This window comes from Brienomyrus brachyistius, chromosome 1 (assembly GCF_023856365.1).
Source record: "Brienomyrus brachyistius isolate T26 chromosome 1, BBRACH_0.4, whole genome shotgun sequence".
In the NCBI taxonomy this organism is placed as follows: domain Eukaryota; kingdom Metazoa; phylum Chordata; class Actinopteri; order Osteoglossiformes; family Mormyridae; genus Brienomyrus; species Brienomyrus brachyistius.
Window position 1 is genome coordinate 12,072,762 of NC_064533.1, and position 23,500 is coordinate 12,096,261.

At 48.2% G+C, this 23,500-nt stretch overlaps 2 protein-coding genes and 1 long non-coding RNA gene across 8 annotated transcripts in view; 1 reads left to right on the plus strand and 2 right to left on the minus strand.

Annotated features, from left to right (window-relative positions):
- The window catches only part of LOC125751370 (lysine-specific demethylase RSBN1L-like), a 32,811-nt gene extending 31,302 nt beyond the window's left edge, over positions 1 to 1,509 (minus strand). The window contains exon 1 of the mRNA XM_049030080.1: positions 965 to 1,509. Coding sequence (XP_048886037.1) covers positions 965 to 1,442 — 478 coding nt within the window. The 5' untranslated portion in view covers positions 1,443 to 1,509. The remainder of the gene's footprint in view (positions 1 to 964) is intronic.
- On the plus strand, positions 1 to 5,656 carry LOC125751449 (uncharacterized). Of its 2 annotated transcripts, none has more exons than XR_007400616.1 (3): positions 1 to 148; positions 5,201 to 5,241; positions 5,521 to 5,656. It is a non-coding gene; the product is annotated as an uncharacterized LOC125751449 (long non-coding RNA). The 2 variants fall into 2 exon arrangements; XR_007400617.1 differs by lacking the exon at positions 1 to 148 and adding an exon at positions 1,569 to 1,897.
- LOC125751410 (tyrosine-protein phosphatase non-receptor type 12-like) overlaps positions 3,562 to 23,500 on the minus strand; it is a 25,333-nt gene continuing 5,394 nt past the window's right edge. Inside the window, exons 2-18 of one of the 5 annotated variants that reach the window (XM_049030170.1) lie at positions 19,609 to 19,717; positions 19,350 to 19,426; positions 18,022 to 18,117; positions 17,133 to 17,171; positions 16,786 to 16,857; positions 16,581 to 16,640; positions 16,343 to 16,485; positions 15,408 to 15,474; positions 14,892 to 14,969; positions 12,903 to 13,001; positions 12,091 to 12,176; positions 8,914 to 9,692; positions 8,007 to 8,077; positions 6,950 to 7,035; positions 6,814 to 6,844; positions 5,506 to 5,595; positions 3,562 to 4,686 (exon numbers count right to left, since the gene is read on the minus strand). In XM_049030170.1, coding sequence (XP_048886127.1) covers positions 4,576 to 4,686; positions 5,506 to 5,595; positions 6,814 to 6,844; positions 6,950 to 7,035; positions 8,007 to 8,077; positions 8,914 to 9,692; positions 12,091 to 12,176; positions 12,903 to 13,001; positions 14,892 to 14,969; positions 15,408 to 15,474; positions 16,343 to 16,485; positions 16,581 to 16,640; positions 16,786 to 16,857; positions 17,133 to 17,171; positions 18,022 to 18,117; positions 19,350 to 19,426; positions 19,609 to 19,717 — 2,094 coding nt within the window. In that variant the 3' untranslated portion in view covers positions 3,562 to 4,575. Of the gene's footprint in view, positions 4,687 to 5,505; positions 5,599 to 6,813; positions 6,845 to 6,949; positions 7,036 to 7,218; positions 9,693 to 12,090; positions 12,177 to 12,902; positions 13,002 to 14,891; positions 14,970 to 15,407; positions 15,475 to 16,342; positions 16,486 to 16,580; positions 16,641 to 16,785; positions 16,858 to 17,132; positions 17,172 to 18,021; positions 18,118 to 19,349; positions 19,427 to 19,608; positions 19,718 to 23,500 lie in introns of those variants that run through there. The other 4 variants (XM_049030161.1, XM_049030188.1, XM_049030179.1 and 1 more) reach the window with 4 other exon arrangements.

A 23,500-nucleotide genomic window follows, 5' to 3' on the forward strand; every position in this document is an offset into this window, starting at 1 on the left:
TTTGCAGTCTTATGCCATTCATAGATTCAAACACTTGCCATTTCTTTGATTTTTATGTTGGGGGCGTGGTAGAGGACATTAAATGGCGGACGACTGTATGATGACAGAGTAGTAAACAATTTGAACATATCCATTGAATACCCAGGGGGTAAGTGACTTCTTTAAATTTGATTTATACATATACCGTGCAAGCAACTTTCCTCGCCTGTTTCCAAACCTTTCAGTGATTAATCGAGGTAATGATTCACCTGAATGACAGCGATATTGTATAAACTGTTACGCACAAGTAAAACGGCAGTATAACAGTAACAACGACAGTGAAATGACGCGCGTTAAGTGTTATCAAAGATTAATCTAACGTGAAAATTTACGAGATCCACAGCATTTGGTGGCATATATATATATACTGCATTTTACGAGTCTGAAAAACCAAAAATTGTCATGACTCCTGTAAATGTCACTATATTTCAATTTAAAAGCCCAGATACAGCCACAACAATAAAAAGTAATTAATTATAAGCGATGGCATTCCTTAACATACACTGACAGAACTTGCTCGCGAGCTAACAAGCCAGTTCAAACATGGATTCCGCTACGCACCATTTAACAAGCATGCGCGGCAAACAAAATGCTGTGCGTGTGAGCAAAAATAATATAAAACTAAACACGGTGACCGTCGACCGTCCAAATGACACCTAAATCCTCACAGCTTGTGTAACCGGTCGCGATAACCGACGGACTCCGAGACCCTCTCCGCCTGGCGCCGAGCGCTCGAGACGCCGCAACCCACGCGCCGACCTGTTCCGAGAGAGCGGCGCCAGTAACTGCAGGACTCTAATGTTAGTCAGTTACCATGCCACCGCCCGCGAGACCACGCTCGTGTCGCATTTTCTAGAAAAATGAACAGGCTGACAAGTCATCAGTAGCTGGCACGCGGTTGTCCGCCAAGATGATTCCCGGGTACCTTTCTGCACCAACTTCATATCCCCGTTCTCCTTCTTCATCCCAGTACTGGCAAGGTTGTTCATTTCGGCGGGTGTCGCGTGTTTCTTCTTTTCTTTTTCCTTCTCTCGTTTCTCTTTGGGCTTTTTGATTTTCGGCGGTGATGCGAGGAATGCGCTTTGCTTGAAGACTTTATGTAGAGGCGGATGCACTGGTGCCGTGGTGCTGCTCGGCTTAATGGGACTGAAGCTCCATGTTGTCGGGCTGCCATAACTCTGCTTCTGGGGCTGCCTCTCACCTCCACCGACTCCCACCCCTTCGCCATTCAATTTCTTGGGTTTCAAGCTCTTCTCCTCGTTTCGCACTTTCTTGGGTGGCGGAGGATGGTGTTCACGGGAAGACTGAGGTCGGTTCTCCGTCGTTCCTGAGGGCTGCTTGCTCTTCGAGAGAGGGTTTTTATCAGGTACTGCGAAGTGAATGAAGCTCACTGACTCCGCCATCTTGGGGTTCTCTCTATTTACTCTCGGCTCACTGCTGCTGTTTGTGTATGGGGCAGAGTGGAGGCGGAGCTTCGCCGATACTGACAGGCAGGCGAGCCTGAGAGGCGGGGCCTCGGTCTGATTGACAGCACGAACTCGTGCGTACGAGAAGCGCGGGGAGCCGGAGTGCGTCACAGAAGGCGGGAAAAAGTGCGAAAAAAACTCCGACGAAAAGCATTTGACCTAGCAAAATCATATTAAAATGCAGTAACATTTTAAGGCAGATCTTGGAATAAAATATTCCAAACTGTGATCCAAATTTATAACTGGTTATGGTAATTTGATATGTTTACTTACCGGTCAAATTTAATGCTGTTAAATATTGAGTATTACTGAAATAACCTTTGTGTTGGTGATGCTCAGATTAGAGGATGACCGTTTCTTGGTTGTGTTCCAGATGAACATCATTTTTGTAGGTGGGTTTAAACAGATTTTTTGTTCTTAGTATAATAATACAGTCATGACCGTGGTTGTATTAATTTGATTGATTGTTCAATGCATTTTAATAATTAACTGACTTGTTTATCCTAACCCGATCAAATGGATTTTTTAAGTAGTTGACAGGTCCACAAATAAACCTGATCAGTACTTAGTAACTTTATGTAGCAGCATCTACGCGCAGCAGCCCAGTCATATTTAATTACATTTAAGGCTCCTTAATTGTAACAGGACCAGAATGAGACCCACTGTTTCGATAGTCCATGTTACAATAAATAAATGTTTTCATTTTCAGTACATTTTTTAATTACACATAAATGTAAAATATTCACATTTTCTTAAGACGAGGCCTGTGTGATTTTGTATTGTGGTAATATTTCAAATTAGCAGAGCTGGGTAACTTAGGTCCAGAGAGTAAAAGTCCAGAGCGGGATTTTGTTCCAAGCAACCAATTGAGCATAAAGTCACATTCACATACAGTATTCAGCTGGTTGGTTGAAACAAAATCCCGTTCTGGACTTTTACTCTCTGGACCTGAATAACCCAACTTTGCAAAGTACTGACTTTTTCCAGCTATCAGGATGCCTATCCATCCATCCATCCATGTTCCAAACCGCTTATCGCAGGGGGTCCGGAGCCTATCCCGGAAGCAATGGGCACAAGGCATCAGGATGCCCAATGGGGGGGAAAACATCCAATGAGTAAATTCCTTGGAGTTTTTCCCGTTCTGGCCTGCATGGAATTCCATGATGGATCACTATGCCAGGAAAGGACAAAACACAGGGTGCGATAAGCTTTTGGAGCTACACTCCTGTGGCACCGGCTCCACCTGAGAAACAAGAATATGTAGGTTCACTTCTTATTGTCATTTCCCAGTCAGTGTGCTGACCCGCAACTCGGTAACATACTATGAAACGATTCTCCTCTGTAGTCTCACCAGGACCATCACACCAGTGTGGCGGTGGAGTGATCATATTAGCGGACCTGAGTGCAGGAGCTTCAACCTCCAGAGAAGCCCCTCTGTCCTGAAACAGCTCCTGTCATAACGTTACCCTGAGGGAGGGTGGGGGTTCTCTGGCGGCAAAATGACTCCTGAGACTGCTGGAGAGCTGGCAGCTATTATTTAACCTACCACATAAAGACAGTAATTCAGCAGAGAGTGTAAGGAAATAGGAAAGTGAGCAGTCCCATTGCAGTATCACCACTAATGCGGGCGATGCAGTAATGACCGCAAAAATATCACAGGCTGGCTTCCAAAATCCAAATATGGAACAGAGTAAACACCAGCAATCTGTGCCACATCCTGTTAGCCCCCAAACTCACTTTAAACACTACAATTTACGTGAGATCACCAGTTCATTAGTCTGCTCTGAAAACTACTGTTGCCGTGTCTCCTTAAATCAAGCTGAATTACGTAGTGTTAGTTAATTATAGTGGATGTTTGTTATTCACAACTAGATAAAAGCAGCAGCTAAAAGGTGTGCAAGATCATGTAAACAATCTGTGCTGTTAGACAAGCAGCAATAGAATCTAAGCTCATTTCTGATGATTCTCCACAATACCCCATTGGAACAAGCTACATCAAGAGCATAATCAATGATTGGAGAGACAGTTTATATAATGAAAATAAAAGGCCAAACAATTTATGCAAGGCTGTCAGTTTATTTTTTAAGGACAAGTCTATCGATTCTCATAAGGTACAAAAACAGGTGTGTGTGTGTGTGTGTGTGTGTGTGTGTGTGTGTGTGTGTGTGTGTGTGTGTGTGTGTGTGTGTGTGTGTGTGTGTGTGAGAGAGGTGGTTGAGTAGTTGATCCCAGAGGCACCGTTGGAATGGCATTTGCCCGGCAAGGGCATGCGCGCACACACACACACACACACTCAGACACAAACATACACACACTCACTTCCACGCTGTCTCCTAAGGCACGGTGCATGGCCCAAGACCGGCAGAATCGCCAGGGCACAGGACAGAGAACCTTGTACAAAAATAACTTTTTGAACACAATTTACAAAAAATGGTCAAGAAAAAAAAGAAAATCTTTACAGTTTTTGAACTCGTGCCACCTCAGGGGCTTATAGCTGTGTAAGAATTACAGACAAATGAAAATTATTTAAAATAAAATAACCCTGAAATATTCTCAAGAACAGATGGGCAAATTATTACCAAGGGAAAAAAAAAAAAATCACAGGATTCCAGGCCATGTGGAAACTGCTAAACTGTTCTTTATGAATATTTATCGACAGTAAATTTGTCAAACACTTAATGCCTGCCCACTGCATTTATAAAAATGCATATACAGCTATCAGGAAGTTAGCAAAAAACACAGAAGAACACTGTTCCACACAACTGTCTAAAAAGTTCTGTAAGAAGCATAGAATGGTGTTCTTCTGGAAGTAAAAAAGGGTGTGTAACTCTAAATGAATAAGGCAGGTTTTATGGTCCCAGCAAGAGAAAGATTTAGCACCAGAATGAGGAAACCCTTGGAAAACAGCTGGAGCACAGAAAAATATGTACCACTGCATTGTGGGACATGACCAACATTGCTGGAAACTGGGGTCTCTGGGAAAAGAGTGGTTGAGTGGATAGTACAGACTTGCCCTCCTTGCTGAGTGGCACTTAAGGGCTGGGGTTGGAAAGGGACAACTGGGGCCAGCTTAGGGATGAGGCAGCAGGGTAGGTGGGGCAGCATAAGGTCTGTGATCATCATGTCCATTCGGTGGGGGGGTCACGGGGGCCCTTGGGTTTGCGGCAGCAACTGCCGAATCCTGCAAAACATTGTGCAGGGTCAGGTGTGACAAGACAGAGGCTGGTGTAGACAGCACTAATATGGCTATTTTGGAAAGGAATGCATCATTACATCGCTTTACCGTAGCATATAAAGAATATCCATTTTACTTATAAGATTTTTTTTTTGTACAGTATGACAGCTTCTCGGAGTTTAACAAGCAATCTTATGCCCTGTCCACAAACTTCTAGAGATGACTGAATTCAATAGCTAACTTTAGTACGGTAAAAGCATCATGTAAACTATTTTTAGACCCATCCGCATGGTAATGTACTGATTTTCACTGTAGTTTGTCTTGGATAGAGGTGGAGAGAGAGGAGCTTCAGTTAAAGAAAACCAGTATGTGTTTAAATGGGCCAAAAAATGGGACTTTGTATGTTTGATTTATTTTACTACACTCTGAGCCTCTGCTGGACCCATTAATTTTATTGCCGCAGAAGGGACAGACTCCTCTTGAGCATCGCTTTGTTAATTAGCATTATCGTTCATCACAGGCTGGTCCAACTTGCACTTCAGGGACTCAAGATCACCGAAGGTAAGCCAACATCACTTCAATTCCTCTGAGATGAGGTACAGCCTGGAAACACAAGGGGTCGATCCCTGCCTCTTTTAAATAATTACATAAAAAGGCTTTAAAATAACTAATTAAATGACTAGAGAATGCGATCCGTGGGTGAGGTATATAATGTTGTGAATCACGCATCTACAGTCCAGTATTTTGCACACTGAAGGGGGTGTTTTATGATGATTACACTGAACACCTCAAGCCAGAAGCAAAGAACTAGCGTGGCTCACTCACCCATTTCTGGTGCAGCTCGTTCCTCTTCCTCCGCCATGCTGTCCGCCTGACTGGTGGCGACAACTTCGCTCCCTGACCCTCGTCGCTGGCCTGCTGGCCGGGTGGAGAGAATTGGAGAATTTATTGGCGCTGACACACCTTGGAATGACAGCACTGGTTTCTATGCACCTGGCCTACTGTCTGTTTCTATCTTCATGTCCAGCCTCAAACTAAGCGTGTGCTCCTTCAAGCTCTTGTAGCCTCACTGACCCCAAAATCAATCACCCATTTTCAAGAACTGCTTATCCCAGGGGTCTCCAACTCCAGTCCTGGAGGGCTACCGTCCAGTAGGTTTTCTGTCCCACTTGGCTTCTGATGAGTCACACCTGTTCCTGGTATTTACCTGAGTGCAGGTGTGGCTCATCAGAAGCCAGGTAGGATAGAAAACCTACTGGACGGTAGCCCTCCAGGACCGGAGTTGGAGACCCCTGGCTTATCCTATTAAAATCACAGTGATCCACAGCCAGCCCCAGGAGGTGTGGTGTGGACGTCCAGGTCATTTGCTTAGGAATTTGCAAGATAACTGAGCATTAAGAGCATTTTATAGTTAGCAGTTGACTTAATCTGCATGTCTTTGGTATTGGAAGCTGGAGCAATTAGAGGGAGCCAATAGAATCACTAGGAAGACCTGCATCAACTTATTTATATAGCTATTATATACGACAAATATGATTTATATTTGTGCCAATATAGAGCAAATGTATTGCTCCGTATGGTAAACAAGCCTTTGTATTTGAACAAGGATTGATTGATTGCTTTATAAATAATTAACTAGCAGCAATGCTCTGACTGGTTATTTTTAGTACATACACAAAGCCTACAAAGTAGAAAGTGTTTTCCTAAGATACTTTATCAGTATATGCTCCATACAGTCCAGCACTGAGTGGAACTCAAACCGTGCATTGGGGCAAGGAGGTACTCCTGCTGGCCCGACAGATGGCTTTGGAGCAGAGACAAGAAAGGGCAAGTGTACACACACAAGTCCCCTGTTTTTGTAGGACTGTACCATCTTCCTGGGCTTGGCAGCAGCAGGCCGGCTAATTTAAAATGCTTAAAACAACACGAATCATTTGTATCCACAGCCAGATTTGAGGGTTGAAGGGGCGGTGATTTGCACAGATTGGCCACAAATACAAGTTACAGGCTAACATTCCGGCCCATCTATGTTAATGATTAATTTTGCATGCCTAAATGGAGCATAAATCTTAGCATTACAGTCAGAGCTGCAAAGGTGAGTGGAGTGAAAAAGATACAGGTAAGGCTACCTACCGTTCTCTCCATGCCCGATTGTCCCGTTACTCTGTGAAAGTGCAGAGAGGGAGAGAACAATTACCAGACTGGACCCAAGAGGAAATGAGGCATTTCTGATCGGTGCGGAAGGGCTGAAGCAAACAACTGTCCTCACCTGAGTAGAGTCCGTTTCGGTTCCTGGACCTTCCGTAAACATGCTTTGGTCTGTTGAGATTCCTGACCCACAGGTACTGGGTGAGTCTGGCAGAGTGGGGGCAGGACAACGTCAGAGAGAGAATGACCAAAGTGACATCTAAAGACCTTCATGCCATTGAAAGGCCACGTCAACACTGCTGACGACATAAGACAGACAAACGCAATGGAGCAAGTCACGGATTAGGGAGCTGAGAGCTGGACAGGTCCATTCGTATTTCACAAGCTTACCTCCTGTCCTCCACAAGTGAACTGCAAGAAGTTCAAGGAAGCATTAAGTAAATGGAGCTAATGAGAACTGCCGGAGCCCTTCCACGACAAAACAAAGAGCCCACATAGAAGTTGGGAGTGGAGTTCTAGACAGCAGCCCCCTGCCGGCACGCGATGGTAAGTCAAAGCTTTGACGTGTCTGCTGCCTTTTGGATCAATCCAAACAGAAACAATAGCATGATAACCACCGACACACACCACTGTAGCTCCGCTGGCGAGGGGCTGCGGGAATATCTGACGGTGGACGCTAAGAACTGACGACTGATGACATATGCTTCACTGCTAGCAGGTCCGTCACATTGCCACACATTCTAACCCAGACGCGCCATACTCTTCTCATGCAATTATACTGTGCTTTTTTCCCCTCCCTACACAATCAAAACACACAGGTGTCAGTCAGTAAGCAATAGTTCAAAAAGGAGAACATCTCTCGGAGTACAAAGCTGAACAACACAAGCAAAACAAGATCAATCATAAGCCAGACATCAACCCCCTGCTGCATTTCAAAAGACAAGCAAACGATCGGATCTGCTGGTGGTTTACAAAAACAAACCAGGAGCCGAGCTTCATGCAGAGGCTCTACTTGTTCTACCCTTTCTTCAGCTGTGTTTCACATCCGGGGGGGGAGTCCTGCCACAGGTAATGTCGGCCAAAGAAGTACATGCGGGAAAACCAATCCAGGCCACGGTCTGCAAAGGCATTTCTGGCTCCCCCTAGTGACAAAGGAGAGTACTACGCACAGAACAAACCTGCAGCCACACAGATGGATTCAAGGGGATTCTTGGTCTGGGGCAAGGGAAGTCAGCACTTGCATCGCAATCTGAATCGGACAAGAGCAGGCATTACTGACAAGGCAGTAACAAATTACCAGTAACCGGCAGCCAATACACACAAGGGGTAACCCCAAGTGAAGCCCAGCATGAAAACCAAGCAGCCGAATACGCTAAGGGGATTCTCACTGTGAATTGCTACAGCGTCTGCACTTGAGCAAGGAGGAAGAGGTGCAGCGGAATTAGTGACATAGAGCAGACCAGTGCTGACACGCAAGGCGGTGCCTCACAGCAGGGCGTGCCCCCCCCCCCCACCAACGATAGTTTCACCAGCCCTTGCCTCGCTCATAAGCGGCCCATCCAAATAGGCATGCAGCATCCCGTTCGTGCAGAAACATGGCGCCTTGCCCACACCAGTCCAGTCTCCCAGCTCCCAGAAACACATGCAAGTGACACAACAGGTGACATGCTGGGCCAGATGCAGATGACGAGAATAAACCAACGCGATGCATCGCGTCACAGCCAACCCAGCAAGAAAACAGGTTTGCTGACATTTGTAACATGTGTATTAACTGTGACACTGACTGAATTCTGCGTGAGGGATAAAACAGTAGGACACTTTATAGATCTTTTATCTTTCCTGGTCACATTTTGTTGCTAAATGATTCTGATGAAACATCTGTTAAGCAAAAAAACACTGCTGTAGGTCTTGTAATCCGAAAGTCTTTTCCCTGTGAGTGTGTGTGCGCGTGTGTCAGATTACAAGCTATTCAGCAGCAGCCTGCATAGTACTTCTGACCTCCATAACAGCACAGCCTATAAAAGCCACCCATAGCTTCCAAACAGCCCACCCACAATCGCACGGCTCCATGGGGGACCAACGTACTGGCTGTCATCCACAAGGCTGAGATCTGCCCGTGGCTCGATGCCTCCACCGGGGCGCCCCGTGCATCTGGAGCATCTGTATCTAGTCCGTCCGCCGCGTCCTCAGAGTCTGAGTTGTCCGAGTGTAGGGGGTTGGTGAAGCTGAGAGCCACCGTGTGGCTGGGAGCCTTGGGCTGATCGCAGGGAGAGGGCCGTTTTTCGGCAGAGGGAGGGTCGCCCTCCCCGACGAGGAGCTGTACGGTTTGGACTGGCGCGTTGGCAGTGCAGGGCTGGCGGTCCAGGGAGCAGCTGCGGTGGGTCTTTCCCTTGAAGGCATGACCACGCTGGAGCCGGGTGCTGCCCTCAAAGCTCCGTGGGCCTTCCTGCAGAGGTACCCGCTGGATCTCGATGCTGAGCTTGCGGTCCAGACGCCTTTCTGGACCCTCCGTGGGGGCGGGGACAGGAACGGGGGCGGCAGTGGGCAAGGGGGCAGTGGCGGGAGAGGGGGTAGGGCCAGAAGAGGGGCTGAGGACGGGGACTGGGGCGGGGGAGGGGAAGGGTGCAGGGGCAGGTACTGAAGCAGGGGCAGGGGGGGCTTCGTGGCTCTCGCCAAGCCCCCCCGCCTGTTCAGACACCAGCATATGCAGGATAGGTTTGGGGTGGTAGCGGTCATTGTCCTGCCGTACATTGGTGACTGTGGGGAAGGCAGACGGGGGCGAGGGTAAGAGAATGGGTGGCACCGGCCGTGGCTTTGGCGGCTGCAATATCTCCTCCCTGATGTCCCCCTCCTCCGGACAGACACTGCAGCACAGAGAGACAGACAGCCTCATTTCCTGTCCAACAGCGAAACTCTCGCCACAAACGACTAAAACAGCAGTGCCTCAGGCGACACCACGACCATGGGTCACTATTAGCAAAATAAACTGAGAAGTTCAAGTAGTGCTACTCTGTGCTCACATGTGTAACAGCAGAGTTTAGAGTCAAACTGGTTATGGGGTGAGTAGTGCGTGTGCAAGTCAGTCAAGCTGTCAGTGTTAAAGATTATTTTACTACAAGTTAATAAGCTAATCAATATGTGTTAATTTTTGTTATACGTTTGTCTTAGAATGGATGATTGTTAAAAATAGATCTTTTGTGTAACTTTTACCCATTGTACCTTTTTATCCTTTTGTCATTATATTTGCATTTTACTAGCATTGTATTCCACTTGCATTGTACTCGCTTACCGATCTACCACTTATTGTTTGACCACCTTAGCAACAGCACTGCCACAGAGATAGCAGAGATGAAATTGAATACCATCTCAAACTGGACATAAGCAGACTTACAGGTGCTCCTAGACTGACTTCTAGGAGAACAGGTAGTATGTAAACAAACAGTCATGGTAAGATTCACAAGCCAGTGCTCTTATTTATGTGATACTTAAGTGCATCACGGACATAAGAAAAGAAGAAAAAAAAGTTTAAAGCAATCAAACACTAATGAGGAAAATATACTACTGCATTTTACTGTATTTATTTTTAGTATTTAAAAAATGTAAAGAATGTGTGCAGTATTAAAATTGATAAAAAGCATTCAAGACATTTGTGCCTGAATAGTGGATCCAGTATTGTAGCACCACTGTACAGTATTTGATACAGTACTGTACAGTATTTGATACAGTACTGTACTATACACTACAACAGCCTTCACAACTCGGAAAACTTCAGCTCCATTATAGGTAATAAGAATTATGTGAGCTTAAGAGCTTAACATCTTTGTGTGCATACTGTATTTTATCAAACGTTTGCTATTATGTTACAAAAGACTTCTGACAGTATTGTGTATGCTGTACGTATATACAGTCTATACCAGTACTGTAGTGTATGTATTTATGGTAATATATGTGGGTTCGCCTAACAATAATTTTCCATGGGATAAATAAAGTTCTATTATATCTTACGAAAAACTTTACTAAAAGTAATATACCAGAAACTACCAGCAGGTGGCAGCCTGCACTCCACATATACTGCCATGTTGCACAGCAGACAGGAGTAGGTGTACTGCAGGCAAAGGAATCTGCCCAGGCTTCTCCTTTGAGGCAGCTTTCTCTCTTCACGCTGCCAGCTTGACATCAATGTTGCTGCAGGCGCGTGAGGGATGCAGCGACCGCAGCATCACGCCCTGTTGGCGGCCGGCGGCCAGCGGGAACCCCCCCCCCCCCCCCCGTGGAACAGAAACACATGCCTCCCACACTTTACCGCAGCTCCGGCACAGTGAGAGCCAACGCGGCGTGTGTGTAGGTCATCACGTGCATGCACAGACATCTCCCTAGCCTGGCAGGAGTGCCATGACTCCAGAATTCAGGCCAACGCTGGGGTATCTCCGTATCAAATGGGGGGAGATTACAGCACGCAGTTAGATATGCTGGTATCGGGCCACCGGGGCCACTGGAGGAGCGGGTGACAGTGTGAGGCAGCCAGTGCCTGTGTTGAGTCACAGAAGGATGGTGGCAATGGAGAACAGCCACCACCCCCGCTCCACACAGACTGCCAGCAGAATCCTGGTCCATTACAGCTGTTGCTGTAGAGCCGGGTGTCCTTGCGAATCCTGCCCAGCAGCCCAGGTGAGATGTCTGAATGCTAGTCATGTGATCTCCAAGCACGGCAATCTGCGGGCTATTCTGATCATACGTTTTACACTGCGGCCTGAACAGCGGCTCGCCAACGTGCCAATGGGGTGCCAACACAGCGTGACACCTGCCGGGGGCTGGGCCACAAAAGGCAGTTATTCTTAAAATGTTTCCTCAGACAAGCTTATGTTTTTAGAAAACAGGCACGACCGGCACCCAGATGGCTAGACCAGTCGGAAAGCAGCACCGTGTGACGTGATGTCTTAGCAGTGAGCTGTGGCTGAAACTCGCTTCTTGCAGGTTTGGTCACAAACTCCGGGGCGCCCCCCCCATGACCCACGAGAGGCGTGGCGGATGGCCGTATTGCACACGGCGGTGGAGAGGGTAGCAGTGGAAAATTTAGTGAAACATCCAGGAACCACTAGCCGTGGGGTATGAGGAACGCCCACATCTTTACTGTTGAGTCACATGACCATGATGCAGCCAATTGCAGCAGGAGGAAGCCACAGTGGATCAAGTGATTATGTTGGTGTCTGCTTGGGGGAGGGGAGCAAGCCAAACAGGCCCCACGCCCTTATTTCGACTCACCTGCGGACTCGCGGTGGTTTCGGTGGGGGACATTCCACGTTCTCCTCATCTGAACTTCCTCCCTGCCCCCCCAGACTGTCTCCATCCTGAGACAAGAGGGGAGAGAAGCACACCGTCATCGCTGACATCCAGCAGAGTATCATCCTTATACCATCAGACTTCAACCGGCATGTCAGCGATAAGCTTCTCTGATATACCATGTGAGCCTCACTGACGTATCAGCAGAACATGGCGGTTATTTCAACGGCATACGAGTGACAGTATGCTACAGGGTGACGATATATCCACAGATCACCACAGGTGGTTTTTATACCGCAACTGTCCATCATAGACACTTCAGTAACCCGTAATATAGCACGTTACATCACATGATACTCTAAAATTAATCAAGACTGAAGTGCATCTTATGCATCGAATACTGCACGGACACAGCAGCGAGCAGGAAATGTGCAACCTTCTCCCTCCTAGACGGCCCACACCACCCTGCATGTCCCCCAGCTTCCCAAACAAGAAATGAGCTTCTGCCTTTAGGCTGGATACCAGCTCCTTATCGCGAAGGACGTCATGTATTTCTCCGGCACAGGAATGGATTCCACACTTCTGGATCGGGGTCAAGATCTCCCCCAACCCCCCCTGCCCCACCCCACTCCAAGCCCAAGCCCGAGGAGAGACTGTCCTGAGAACCGTGTAGGAGCTCAGGGTCACAAGCAGGTCAGGAACAGTGGGTAGGAGCACGGAAGCTGCCTCCACCCAGACGCAGCACGGTGTGGTTATTTTAGCGCTTCTAAGTAAGTGTAACGTTGCCGGCTCACCAGGCGCTCAGAGATGCGGCAGAGGGAGGTGCCCTCCAGCTGCAGGAGCTGCTGCTGGAAGAGCTGAGCGATGGCCCTGTGGACGAGCTCGTACTGCTCCTGTCGGGGAGACATGGGGGGAGAGGAGTGAGTGCTTAGGGGGTGGCTAGAGCATCGCTTTAACAATAGTCACTACAACCTGCATGTGTTGACAATGCAACGGTGCTGCGACACTATCCATCCATCCGGGTTTCATATCTGTTCATATCAGTTACCATCCATGCAAGTGTACGTCTGTCCCCGTCGGGGAGTTTTGCCTAGTTCTGATTACTGATCTTTGTGATTTTTTGGGACTCTTTTCCCTTGACATGTTAAATAATTCTGCAGTTTCTGTCGCCCATGCATCTGATATTTGGGTGCTACTGGGCTGCTCTGGACCTCTGTTAGTTGTTTTGAAAGCTCAGATATCTAAGGGCTGATTGTCAGGCCACTTTTCTGGCTGAGACATAGTGTTAATTGGCACTCAGCCTAATGAGTCACCTTTCTAACTGTTTGTAATTGCGATTTAGTTTCTTTAAAAGTTATTTCCCTGTGATGTATTTTGTCTACCATGCATTAGGTTCCCTCTCCTTCAAGTAATACCAAATATGGGATAGTTTTACTTAACTACACTATGTTTTCTTATACTGGCCAAAACAGGCAGCTGGTGTCTCCAAATTTCCTGTAGCGTACGACTGTGGTTGCATGTGTGTGTCTGTGCCCTACGATGAACTTGCATGCCTTCCCCCGGCTTTGTGCCCTGTTCTGGGTATTTTGAGATACTGGAACCACTATGAGGGGAAGATGGTGGCGCAGGAGGTAGTGCTATCGTTCGGCAACTGGACGGTTGCAGGTTCGAGCCTTGGTTCCTCCTCACCCCATCAAAGCGTCCTTGAGCAAGACGCTGAACCCCAAGTTGCTCCTGGTGAGCAGGTTGGCGCCTTGCATGGCAGCCTCCACCACCGGGTGTATGAATGAGTGTGTGAATGTAAGGCATAAAATGTGAGTTGAATTTGAGTACTCGTAAGAGTAGAAAAGCGCTATATAAATGCAGTCCATTTACCATTTACCAAGGCCCAAGTCTCTCCCCGCAACCTCAAACAGGGTAAGTGTAAAGATTTATGGATATAATGTGAAAGAGCCCAAACAATTCACTGCAATTTACATATATGCATATAAAAAACAGCAGGCTGCAGACAACGATCCAAACTTATTTGTCTTATAAACACGTTACTCATTGAGCCTCTCGGACATACTGTAGGATGCGTTTAATTAAACGATTATATGTTACACTCAGTGGGCAATTCACACCTGCTCATTACCACATCTGTACAAGCAGGTGATGCACCTGCTCATTACTGCAAACAAGCCACTTATCCAGACAGCGAATCACGTGGCTACAAATATAAATAACACAGGGAGAGGCTCATGATGCTCTGTTATACTGCATCTAAGCACCGATACATTATACATTATACATTCTTTATAGGTGGTATGATTGCTGGGTGTCAGACACAGTGGTTCCAGTATCTCAAAATACCCAGTCAGCGGTACTGCTGCTGCCGCTAAGAATATCTTGTTAGTGAGAGGCCAGAGGAGAACGGCAGACTCGTTAAATCCAATGGGAAGGGCACAAGTGCAAAAATTACAGCATAGCACAACAGCAGTTTGCAGAAAAGCATCTCTGAATGCAGAAATAATCAGGGTTATGTTCCACACCTGCCCCTTGTTAGCCCTGGGGGTCTATGGATGGACCAACTGAAGTGGCCACTGGGTGTTACTATAATACTGGGGTTCTCATGACAGCTATATGTACTTTAGTAATATCAGGGTTGAGAGGCTGGCAAGATGCACGAGAGAGAGAGAGAGAGAGAGAGAGAGAGAGAGAGAGAGAGAGAGAGAGAGAGAGAGAGAGAGACAGGCAAGCAAGATGAAGGAACAGTCTGATCACATCTGACTGATGAGAGTTACCTTCGTCTGCACCGCCGAATGCCTATGCGTCCTCATTTCCTGAATGAGCCGGAACACGTTGAAGTCTTCTGGAATCTTCTACAAAGGGTGAGAGCAACTGTGATGACGAGAAGCCCTCAGAGACCAAGCAATACTGAAACCCAGGGTGCCAGAAGTCTAAAAATAACCCAAGAGTAGAACCCGTGGTCCATTTTGCCTTTGATACACAAGGTACACACAGTGCCCCCTGGAGGGCACCAGTCACCCTGCACTGTCATCTTCCACCATCCCTATTTAAGCTGCATGCTACTGAACATGAGGCTAGTGCCCTCTAGAAGAAGCTGCCGTTTCCTCGCAAGGACTCACAGGGCCGCCTCCCACAACGCCTACAGACCCTAGCTACCCCCCCCGTAGAGACAAAGAGGCCCCTGCTCAGCTCTCAGCAGTTTTTTTCATCCTGTTTCCTGCATGACAGCATTGTGTGAGTGTGCGTGTGTGTTTATGTTTGCCCGTGTGTCAGAGTCCAGCACATCTCACCCCAGCTTTGAGCAGGTTCCACGTGTAGTCGATGGCACAGATGGCGCCAGTCCTCCCGCAGCCCGCGCTGGGAAAGGAGGCAGTACAGTCCAGGTTAGGTCACGGTCACATACCTCAAACTTAGACAGACATGCCGACGTGCTGTCAACACATTTGGTCGTAACTGCGTTCTCTCCATCGTAAACACGGTGCCACTCGCATATGACCATGTTTCCTTAGTCGTGACAGCTGCCCACCCACTCACACGCGCATTCACTCATTAGTAACCTAATTCGGGGGAATCAGGGCTCCATAAAGGGACTGCGCGTGTGCGTGAGCGTGCCCTCGCTTTCGGCGCAGGGCCATCGCCAGGCTAGCAGCCTTGGTGCACATGTCTTCAATCGAGTGGTAATGGCCACGTTCAGCGCCGGCTCTGGGCCACTTCCTGGCACTAATTAAGTCGAAAATAAAGTCAAGCGAAGATGAAAAGACTTAACTGGTCATTGAGAGCACCTCCCCCACCACCGACAATGGGCCCCAGGACACAGACATGACATCATCACACCCAGACAGTGGCTCGCACCCCTACTGCTGCCCCCGGCCCCCGTCCCCCACGCTGTGGGATGCTTAGCGGAGGTACAAGACCACCACGCCCACAACCTGGGCTAACAGGAAACATTTAGCACATGCACCCTGAGGAAACATCTCAGGTTTCTAAAGACCAGCTATTGCATCCTGATGAACAGAAAACACGTGATCGCCACCCACACACACACACACACACACACACACACACACACACACACACACACACACACACAGACACAGGAAAAGGACACATAAACATGTGGGTCAGTGGCCTCCAATGTATTAGGGTGTGTGTGTGTGTGTGTGTGTGGCATGCACATGTTCAGCATCTGTGTGTGTCCACATGCCTGCTTCTCCGTGAGGCTCACCTGCAGTGGATGCAGATGGGCACATCTTCGTGTTCCTGGTACTCCCTCATGAGGGCGATCATATCCAGGATGGAGTCGAACGACGATGGCACGTCGTGGTCGGGCCAGTTGATATAGTGGAACTGCGTGAGTCGACGCGACTCCTAGTGGACAGGGTGTGTTAAGGGACAGAGCCGATTGGCTGACGGGCTCAATGGATATCAACAAAAAAAAAAAAAAAACACCACAATAAACATACATTCTGGTATTCTGCCGTCAGAGTTCGGAGGATGTAGTCGGTTCTGGGTTGTTCCGATTCCTGAAACAGATTAGTAATAAAGTCATCCAATTCAGCAGAGCCAGTCTTATGCAGCCTCCAGCCAGTTACTATGCTTAACAGCACTATGCATTCTGGGAAGAGCAGGCGACACGGTGATGAAGAGGGGAGCGAGCAGCTCACTCACACACGAGATCCTGAAGGGCCCGAGCCTCAGGGGCGGGTCACCAAGTGTCGGAAAGTACCGCTCACACTTTTTCTGTGAACAGCAGAAACAAACAATAAAAGAAAACTCAGCACCAGTGTTCATGAGCATCATGGAAGTTTGGACAGGATCAGGATAGAAGAGCCTCCGGTAGTACTCTCCGTCTCATGAACACACGCGCACATGCACACACGCACACACGCACGCACAAACTGTCGGTGTTTCACATCCCCTCCCACGGGGGCGGGGACGGGACAGGGACGGAAGGCTCCGGGGCCTCAGGTGGAGAGACGGCTCTATTCACGGGGCAGAAGCCGAGAAACACTCACCCTTCCCATCTCGAATTCGCGACATGCCATCACGATGACCTGCAGACCATGGGGGATGGGGGGCAGGGAGGGAGAGAGGCGGAGTTAGGGAATCAGAATGAGCAGGCTACTTAATATCCATAGGGAACTGGCAAGGATGGCCACACGACTGACGGGTTTCAGCCTCACAGGTCATGCTGGCGTGACCCGTGCGCTCGGATCAGCGCCTCGTGCAAAGCGAGGCGTGCTTACCGCCAAGCTCGTGCTTACCAGATGCCAAAAAGAGGAACGAACGGATGAAGAAACTAAGTGATGCTAACATAACCGACGAGTATGCAAAGAAAAAAGAAACCCTAGACACTCCAAGGCTGAGGAGGACGATGAGGGGATGTGCAAGACGGGGCGGGAAACCCCAGCTCCGTTATTAAGAAAGCGCGCACACACAGTATATAGCGCAAATATACACACAAAACAAACAAGTATATCTATGTATACATGCACAAACAAAATGTCTGTGTGTCCTCCTGAGATCCAGCAATTCACTTTCATCTTCTGTAAAGGGTATTGTGCTTTTGCAGAAATATCTCAACTTTTTCCCAGTATCTCAGAAGGACATACACACAGAAATGATACGAAAAAATGTAGGCTGGCACTCTGCATGTGGCAAAAAGTAGATTTGGGTATGGATGGTGGGGACATGTCCCTACCGATATTGTGGGAGTGCTGTGTGTGTTGTGGAGGTGAGGGTTCAGGGCTGATTTGGTTCTTACCAATGTTTAAAAGCTATGCTCTTGGTATGTGAAGCGCTAATGGCTAACGTAGGCTGTTGCTCTGTATGTAGAGCGCTAATGGCTAACACAGGCTGTCGCTCTGTACTTGAAGTGCTAATGGCTAAAATAGGTTAACCCACCGACACGTTATACTCCCAGATCATCCTCCAGAAGTCCACCACTGTGTTGGGTAGGGGCCCCTGGGTGGCGATGTAGGCCTCTGCTTCTTCGACCCCCTGTAAGGAAGAGGTGGTCAGCAGGAAAGTATGAAGACACATGCAGTGCACAGCCATGGTCCACCCCCCCCCCCCAACCCCACCCCAATGCTGCGCGGGCCGTCGACTCACCTGAAACATGCTAGACAGAAACACTTCCTTGTATTTCAAACCATACTCTCTGCCAGGAAAGTGATATTTTACCCATAACCAAATTCGGAGTTCCAGGTAACAAATTAATAAACAATAATAATAATAATAATAATAAAGTAGAGCAGCCATGCCCTGCGAGATTCCATAGCGTTAATGACCGGGCCAGCTGCTGCTCCTGCCCGACAGAACATCCCTGCTACGCAGATGTCAAGCGGAGCTCTTCATTAATTATGCTCAATTGAGATGTCAATTCCATGCGGCGTGTAATTTCAAATCATATTACAGAATGAGTCTGGGTGCTGAGGGATTAAAGCAAACCAAAATAAAAACGACCTTTTTCCATGTGTACAGAGGCATAGATTGAAATGTTCGGCCCCCTGACAAAATGTCACTTTGGGCCCCCCAGCCAATTTTTTGTATAATTTTATGTATTCAAGGGTAACATGCTAGGGCTCCCTGAATCTGTCAGGCTATTCATGCTACTCGTACGCACGCGTGCTAAAACAATGCAGCCCAGTCATTTGTGAAACTTAAAGGTGGATAAAATTAGACTGACATAAGTCCATAAAGTCTAACAATTCAAATTCAAATAACGGACATTATCATTATCATCTCTAGGGAAAAACATGGGCAGTTTTACCGTTACAGCTATTCCACTGCAAACTGGGTATAGCGCAGCTGTACAAATCATAGAGGGTCTTCGGCTTCGGTTCATTGCATCAGTGATGAGATTCATCCAGTCAACGAGTCGATCAAGGCTCATTTAGAGCTAATTTGGATAGGCAGACTCCGGTCAGGAGCTGGTTAAGCACAGAACTCTAAACAGTTATAGGAGCTCTTGTGTGATTCATTGCTTGCTCTGATTTTAAGTCTGTGTTAGGGAATCTGACTGTCATCATAAAGACTCAGCCACTCTGGGGGACTAAAGACAGACAGCGTGACAGTGAGAGAGAGACAGCACAGAGAACAAGTGCGGTCGCGGTAAGCGCATGCCCATCCACACAGCCCACTTCCGCTGTACAAACAAATAAAAAAACCCACCCCCCACCCACATGCTTGTAACATGCAGGAGCAAACACGAGCCCTGGGGATTTCTGTACCTTTAAGAAGTTGGCGTTGATGTAGTCCGTGTCCTGGTTAGAAGTTTGCAACGAAAGCTTCACTCGGCTGTGATCAACTGGGGAGGGACAATGGAGGGACAAAATTACAGCTGCGCCCCAAATCCAAGCTGAACTGCATCTCCTCAGAATTTTAGAAAAAGAGCGACATGGCGTTCAGATGCCCTGGGGGCGCTGGGCTCGGGGCCGAGAAGCAGGCGGCAGTCAGGCCTCGTGGACGCAAGGGGCCCGAAGTGCTTACATGGCAGTATGTCTTTGTATCGGTTCTTCTTCACATTCTCCTCTCTCTCTCCAACGCTGGTGGGGTAGATCTTCTCCGTCCTGTACTTCGTCGACAGCCTGCGCAGCCTCTGTGCGAGACGCGGCCCGAAAAGCCACGGTGAAAAAGAGGCGAGGTCAAGGTCAAAGGTAAAAGGACAAGGTCTTTCCAACCCGTCTGCTGAGATGGAGACAACTGGCTTCCCCTTCTGACATCTTGCAGTAGTTCTGAGCGTCATTTACATTTTGCATTTTTAGATCTGGTACATGATAACGTTACAGCACAAAACATTTTCACAAATATGTCCCAATTCAAGAAACACTTTAAAAATATATTATTTCACTGGATGAACTCCAAATTAGTCCTGTGATGGACTGAGACAGGCTCTCATGCACTGTTATCCTATACTGCAGTGTTTCCCAAACTAGTCCTAGGGGACCCCCAGACAGTCCGTGTTTTTCCACCCCCGCCCCCCTACAGCTCCCAGGAGCAAAAACATGGACTGTCTGGGGGTCCCTGAGGACTGGGTTGGGAAACTCTGCTGAAAGATGGGTGGAATCACAAATTACTCTGCAAGATATAGAAATATTACAACCGAACTTCAGTCACTCAGGTAACCAGCCGTGGGTTCAGTCAAAGCAGCTGAACAGACCACTGTGCTGGTGTGTTTATGAGAAGAACAGCTCCCAAATTTAAGGTGAGGGTCCATCACACCACACAGGGAGAGATGCTGGAGGGGCCGGGTGCCCTCTCTCCCACCCCAAACATCCCAGTCGCCACTGGTTTTAAGTTTAACCACACGCACCAGTCCAACCTACAAGACCCAAAAAAAATATAAAAGAATAAAGGGAACCGTTCTTTGCACAGCTGTTCCATATCGCTTCATTTTTCACCTTAGTCTGCATTGTCGTAACAGGCATTAACAAGCTTATTCTTAAGTTTTATAGTGCCCCGAATGGCCTAATTTCCTGTACTATATGCATTGTGAAAAATGCATCCTGTTTGGGCTGCGCGATATCACATTGCGATTATAAGGTGCACGTACAAAAAAAATAAAAAAATCACCAGGGCTTTAGCTGACAGGCATAAATATTTGTCCGAAGGCCGGCTTTTCGCTACTATATGGATGTTTACTTACGGCCATATTAGGTAAGCAAATTAGTAACCCTAAAATATTAATGAGAGGCGGATGATGATGTCCAAAAGTTAGTGATCTGTATATATTCAGTGTATCCTTATGTTTAAAGATAGTGTTGGACTTTAAAACTGCAAAAAGTACCACCACAGCGCCAACATCTTTCTCTGGTTTATGCACGGAATCTCCTCTTTCGGAAGATGTGACTGCTGGGCTGTTTCTTTCTTCACCGCCACTTCAGTGCTTACATGATTTACCAAAACAGTATTATGTAGCCTGCTCCGCTAACCAAATTTAATAAACAAAGAATTTATACAGATTAACTTATGGGAGTCACAATACACCTCTCATTAATATTTTAGCTATACTACTAAATCGGCTTAATAATCGACAAATTGCTTGCGTAACTAAACGTCCGTATAGCGCTGCAAAGCCGACGTCCGGACAAACATTTACTGCCATCATCTATAGTCCTGGTGATTATGCGCGTGTCATATAATCACGATTATATCGCCATACGATATGGAGCAGCACTAATCCTGTTAAAACATTTCACTGCCTTTGAATTACGCCTGAAAGTAGGACCAGAAAGGAAGGAGACAATGTCAGTTTCCCAGTTTAAATGGCCCCGTTGGGCAGTGAGGGGTGCAAACGACCCAGCCAATCAGGGGCCACAGCACGGCCTGATTCTCTGCAGCAGTCAGTACGGGCCGTAAAGCGGAGGCCGTACCACCATGGAGCAATTCTTCATTTTAAAAAGGGTAGGTAACAGCCCAAGACAGAATTAGAGAATCTGCTGCTAATTTAGTTATAGCCTTTCTGGGCTGGCAGACACTGCACAAGGAGACAAAGGACAGGGCGAGATAAAGCTGAATATCTGAGCAGTATGAGGAGATGGGTATCGTCAGAGCACACACACATACACCAGTCAGAACATCACGTCCAGATCAGAGGCTGTTTAAATAATGAATATTAATCTATCACTGCAGCCAGCATATAGATTCTCATTTTTATAGAAGACAAAATTCTACCAGGGCTGTATTCAGTTTGAGGGGGACCCCAGGCTGTCCTGTAAGTCACATGGTTACCTCTGAAGGGCCAGACTAGGGGAGGAGCCATCTGAGGGGGAGTGGCCATCTGAGGGGAAGGAGAGGGATTGGGGGTGGGGGGGTGGAGAGAAGTTGAGTTCGGCTTTCTGCAAGGAGGGGGCACTTTTATATATCCTCTCCAGAGAAGTCGTGGTGGTCATGTCGCTGGGCAGGGGCCCGTCCTGATGAGAGTGGGGGTGGGGGGGGGGGTTCTGCGTTGCTCCAATCCCATCTAAGCCCCCAAAAAGACAGAACACAACAGAGGAAATGAACAGGGTGCTGGGAAGGGGGGTGACTACGTGGATGTGAGAGGGCCCTGCAGCACTTCCTCGTCTGGCAGCACCAACGTGAAACAAAGGGAAGGAGAGAGATCATGGGGGAGGGGGGACAAGCGGGCCAGGACTGTCCCAGATTGGTCAGTGTCGCTAGCTCACTGTACTGTGATTGGTCAGCCTGCTCCCGGGTGTCCCCATCTAAAGCCTTATTAAAACACTGCCTTCCCAAATCACATGCCTACCCCCCCCCCAGCTTCCCGTGAGTTCACAGCGTGACGGCAGAGGCCGACGGACTTCCGTGTGACTCAGCTCGGCCTCATGCACAGCACTGGTTCCTGCTTCCCCACCTCATGGCCGAGGTTTCAAGCTCCTTCGGAGGACAACCTCCATAAATACAGCATCACCACTTGACTTTATGCAAAACCAAGTTTTTGGTTTTAAAACCAAAAATGCTAACTTTTAACACCTCGCGGCATGGTGGCACATGTGAGGGGGGGGCATGCTTCACCCGCGGATTATACACTTTCCCCCCCTTCGGTCCGGCGTGGGTGAAGCCACACCACTTCAGCAGCGTGATACAGCATCAGCATGAGTCTCGGGGTCCCTGAGCAAACACGCTCTATGGAAACTACCACCACCACCACCACCACCAGCACCTCCGCCCTTGGGTGTGAATTTCCTTCAGAGCAGCTTAAATAGAGCACAGAGTGGGTCAAGAGAGCATTCCGGCTCAGATTCCCCATGCCTACGCATCATCCCTCGAAATCGGGCAGCGTAAACACACCCACCCGGTTCAGGGGTTCATCAGGGACCCTCCAAACGTCCTGCTTCTGAGGAGACACCGCGGCCCGCCCCCTGGAAGATGGCCTCCTGCCCATATGCGTTAAGCCAGTCCATTAGCAAAGCGCTAATACAACAGTCACGTGCACTGCGAGGTACAGGCAGCACTCAGGTACGCTGGCGACCCCATGCTTGGGAAACGTACATTTCCATGGAAACTGTCAGTGGCCAGGATGTGGCGAGTGGTGTAGGTGGCAGCAGTGCCCCCGGGGTGATAGGCGAGGCGGGGAAGGCACAGGCAAGCACGCGCAGAAATAGGTCATCCTCCTCTCCAGAGTGCGCTCCCCTACATCACAGCACACTGACACACTGCTGCAAGGGTTGGCGCACACAAGCACGGACGGGAATGCAAGGGTCCAGTTCAGCCCCCACCCATGGGAACATAGATAACATGGGTAACTTAAGTGTGGGTAGGGGAACTCTGTGCCCCCAGAGACCCAAAAAGAAAATCCCCTAAGGTTCTCTTGGAATGCTGAGAGCCGGCTGGAGGTCCGCCCACCACTAAGCCCCGCCCACCACGTAACCACACCCACTCC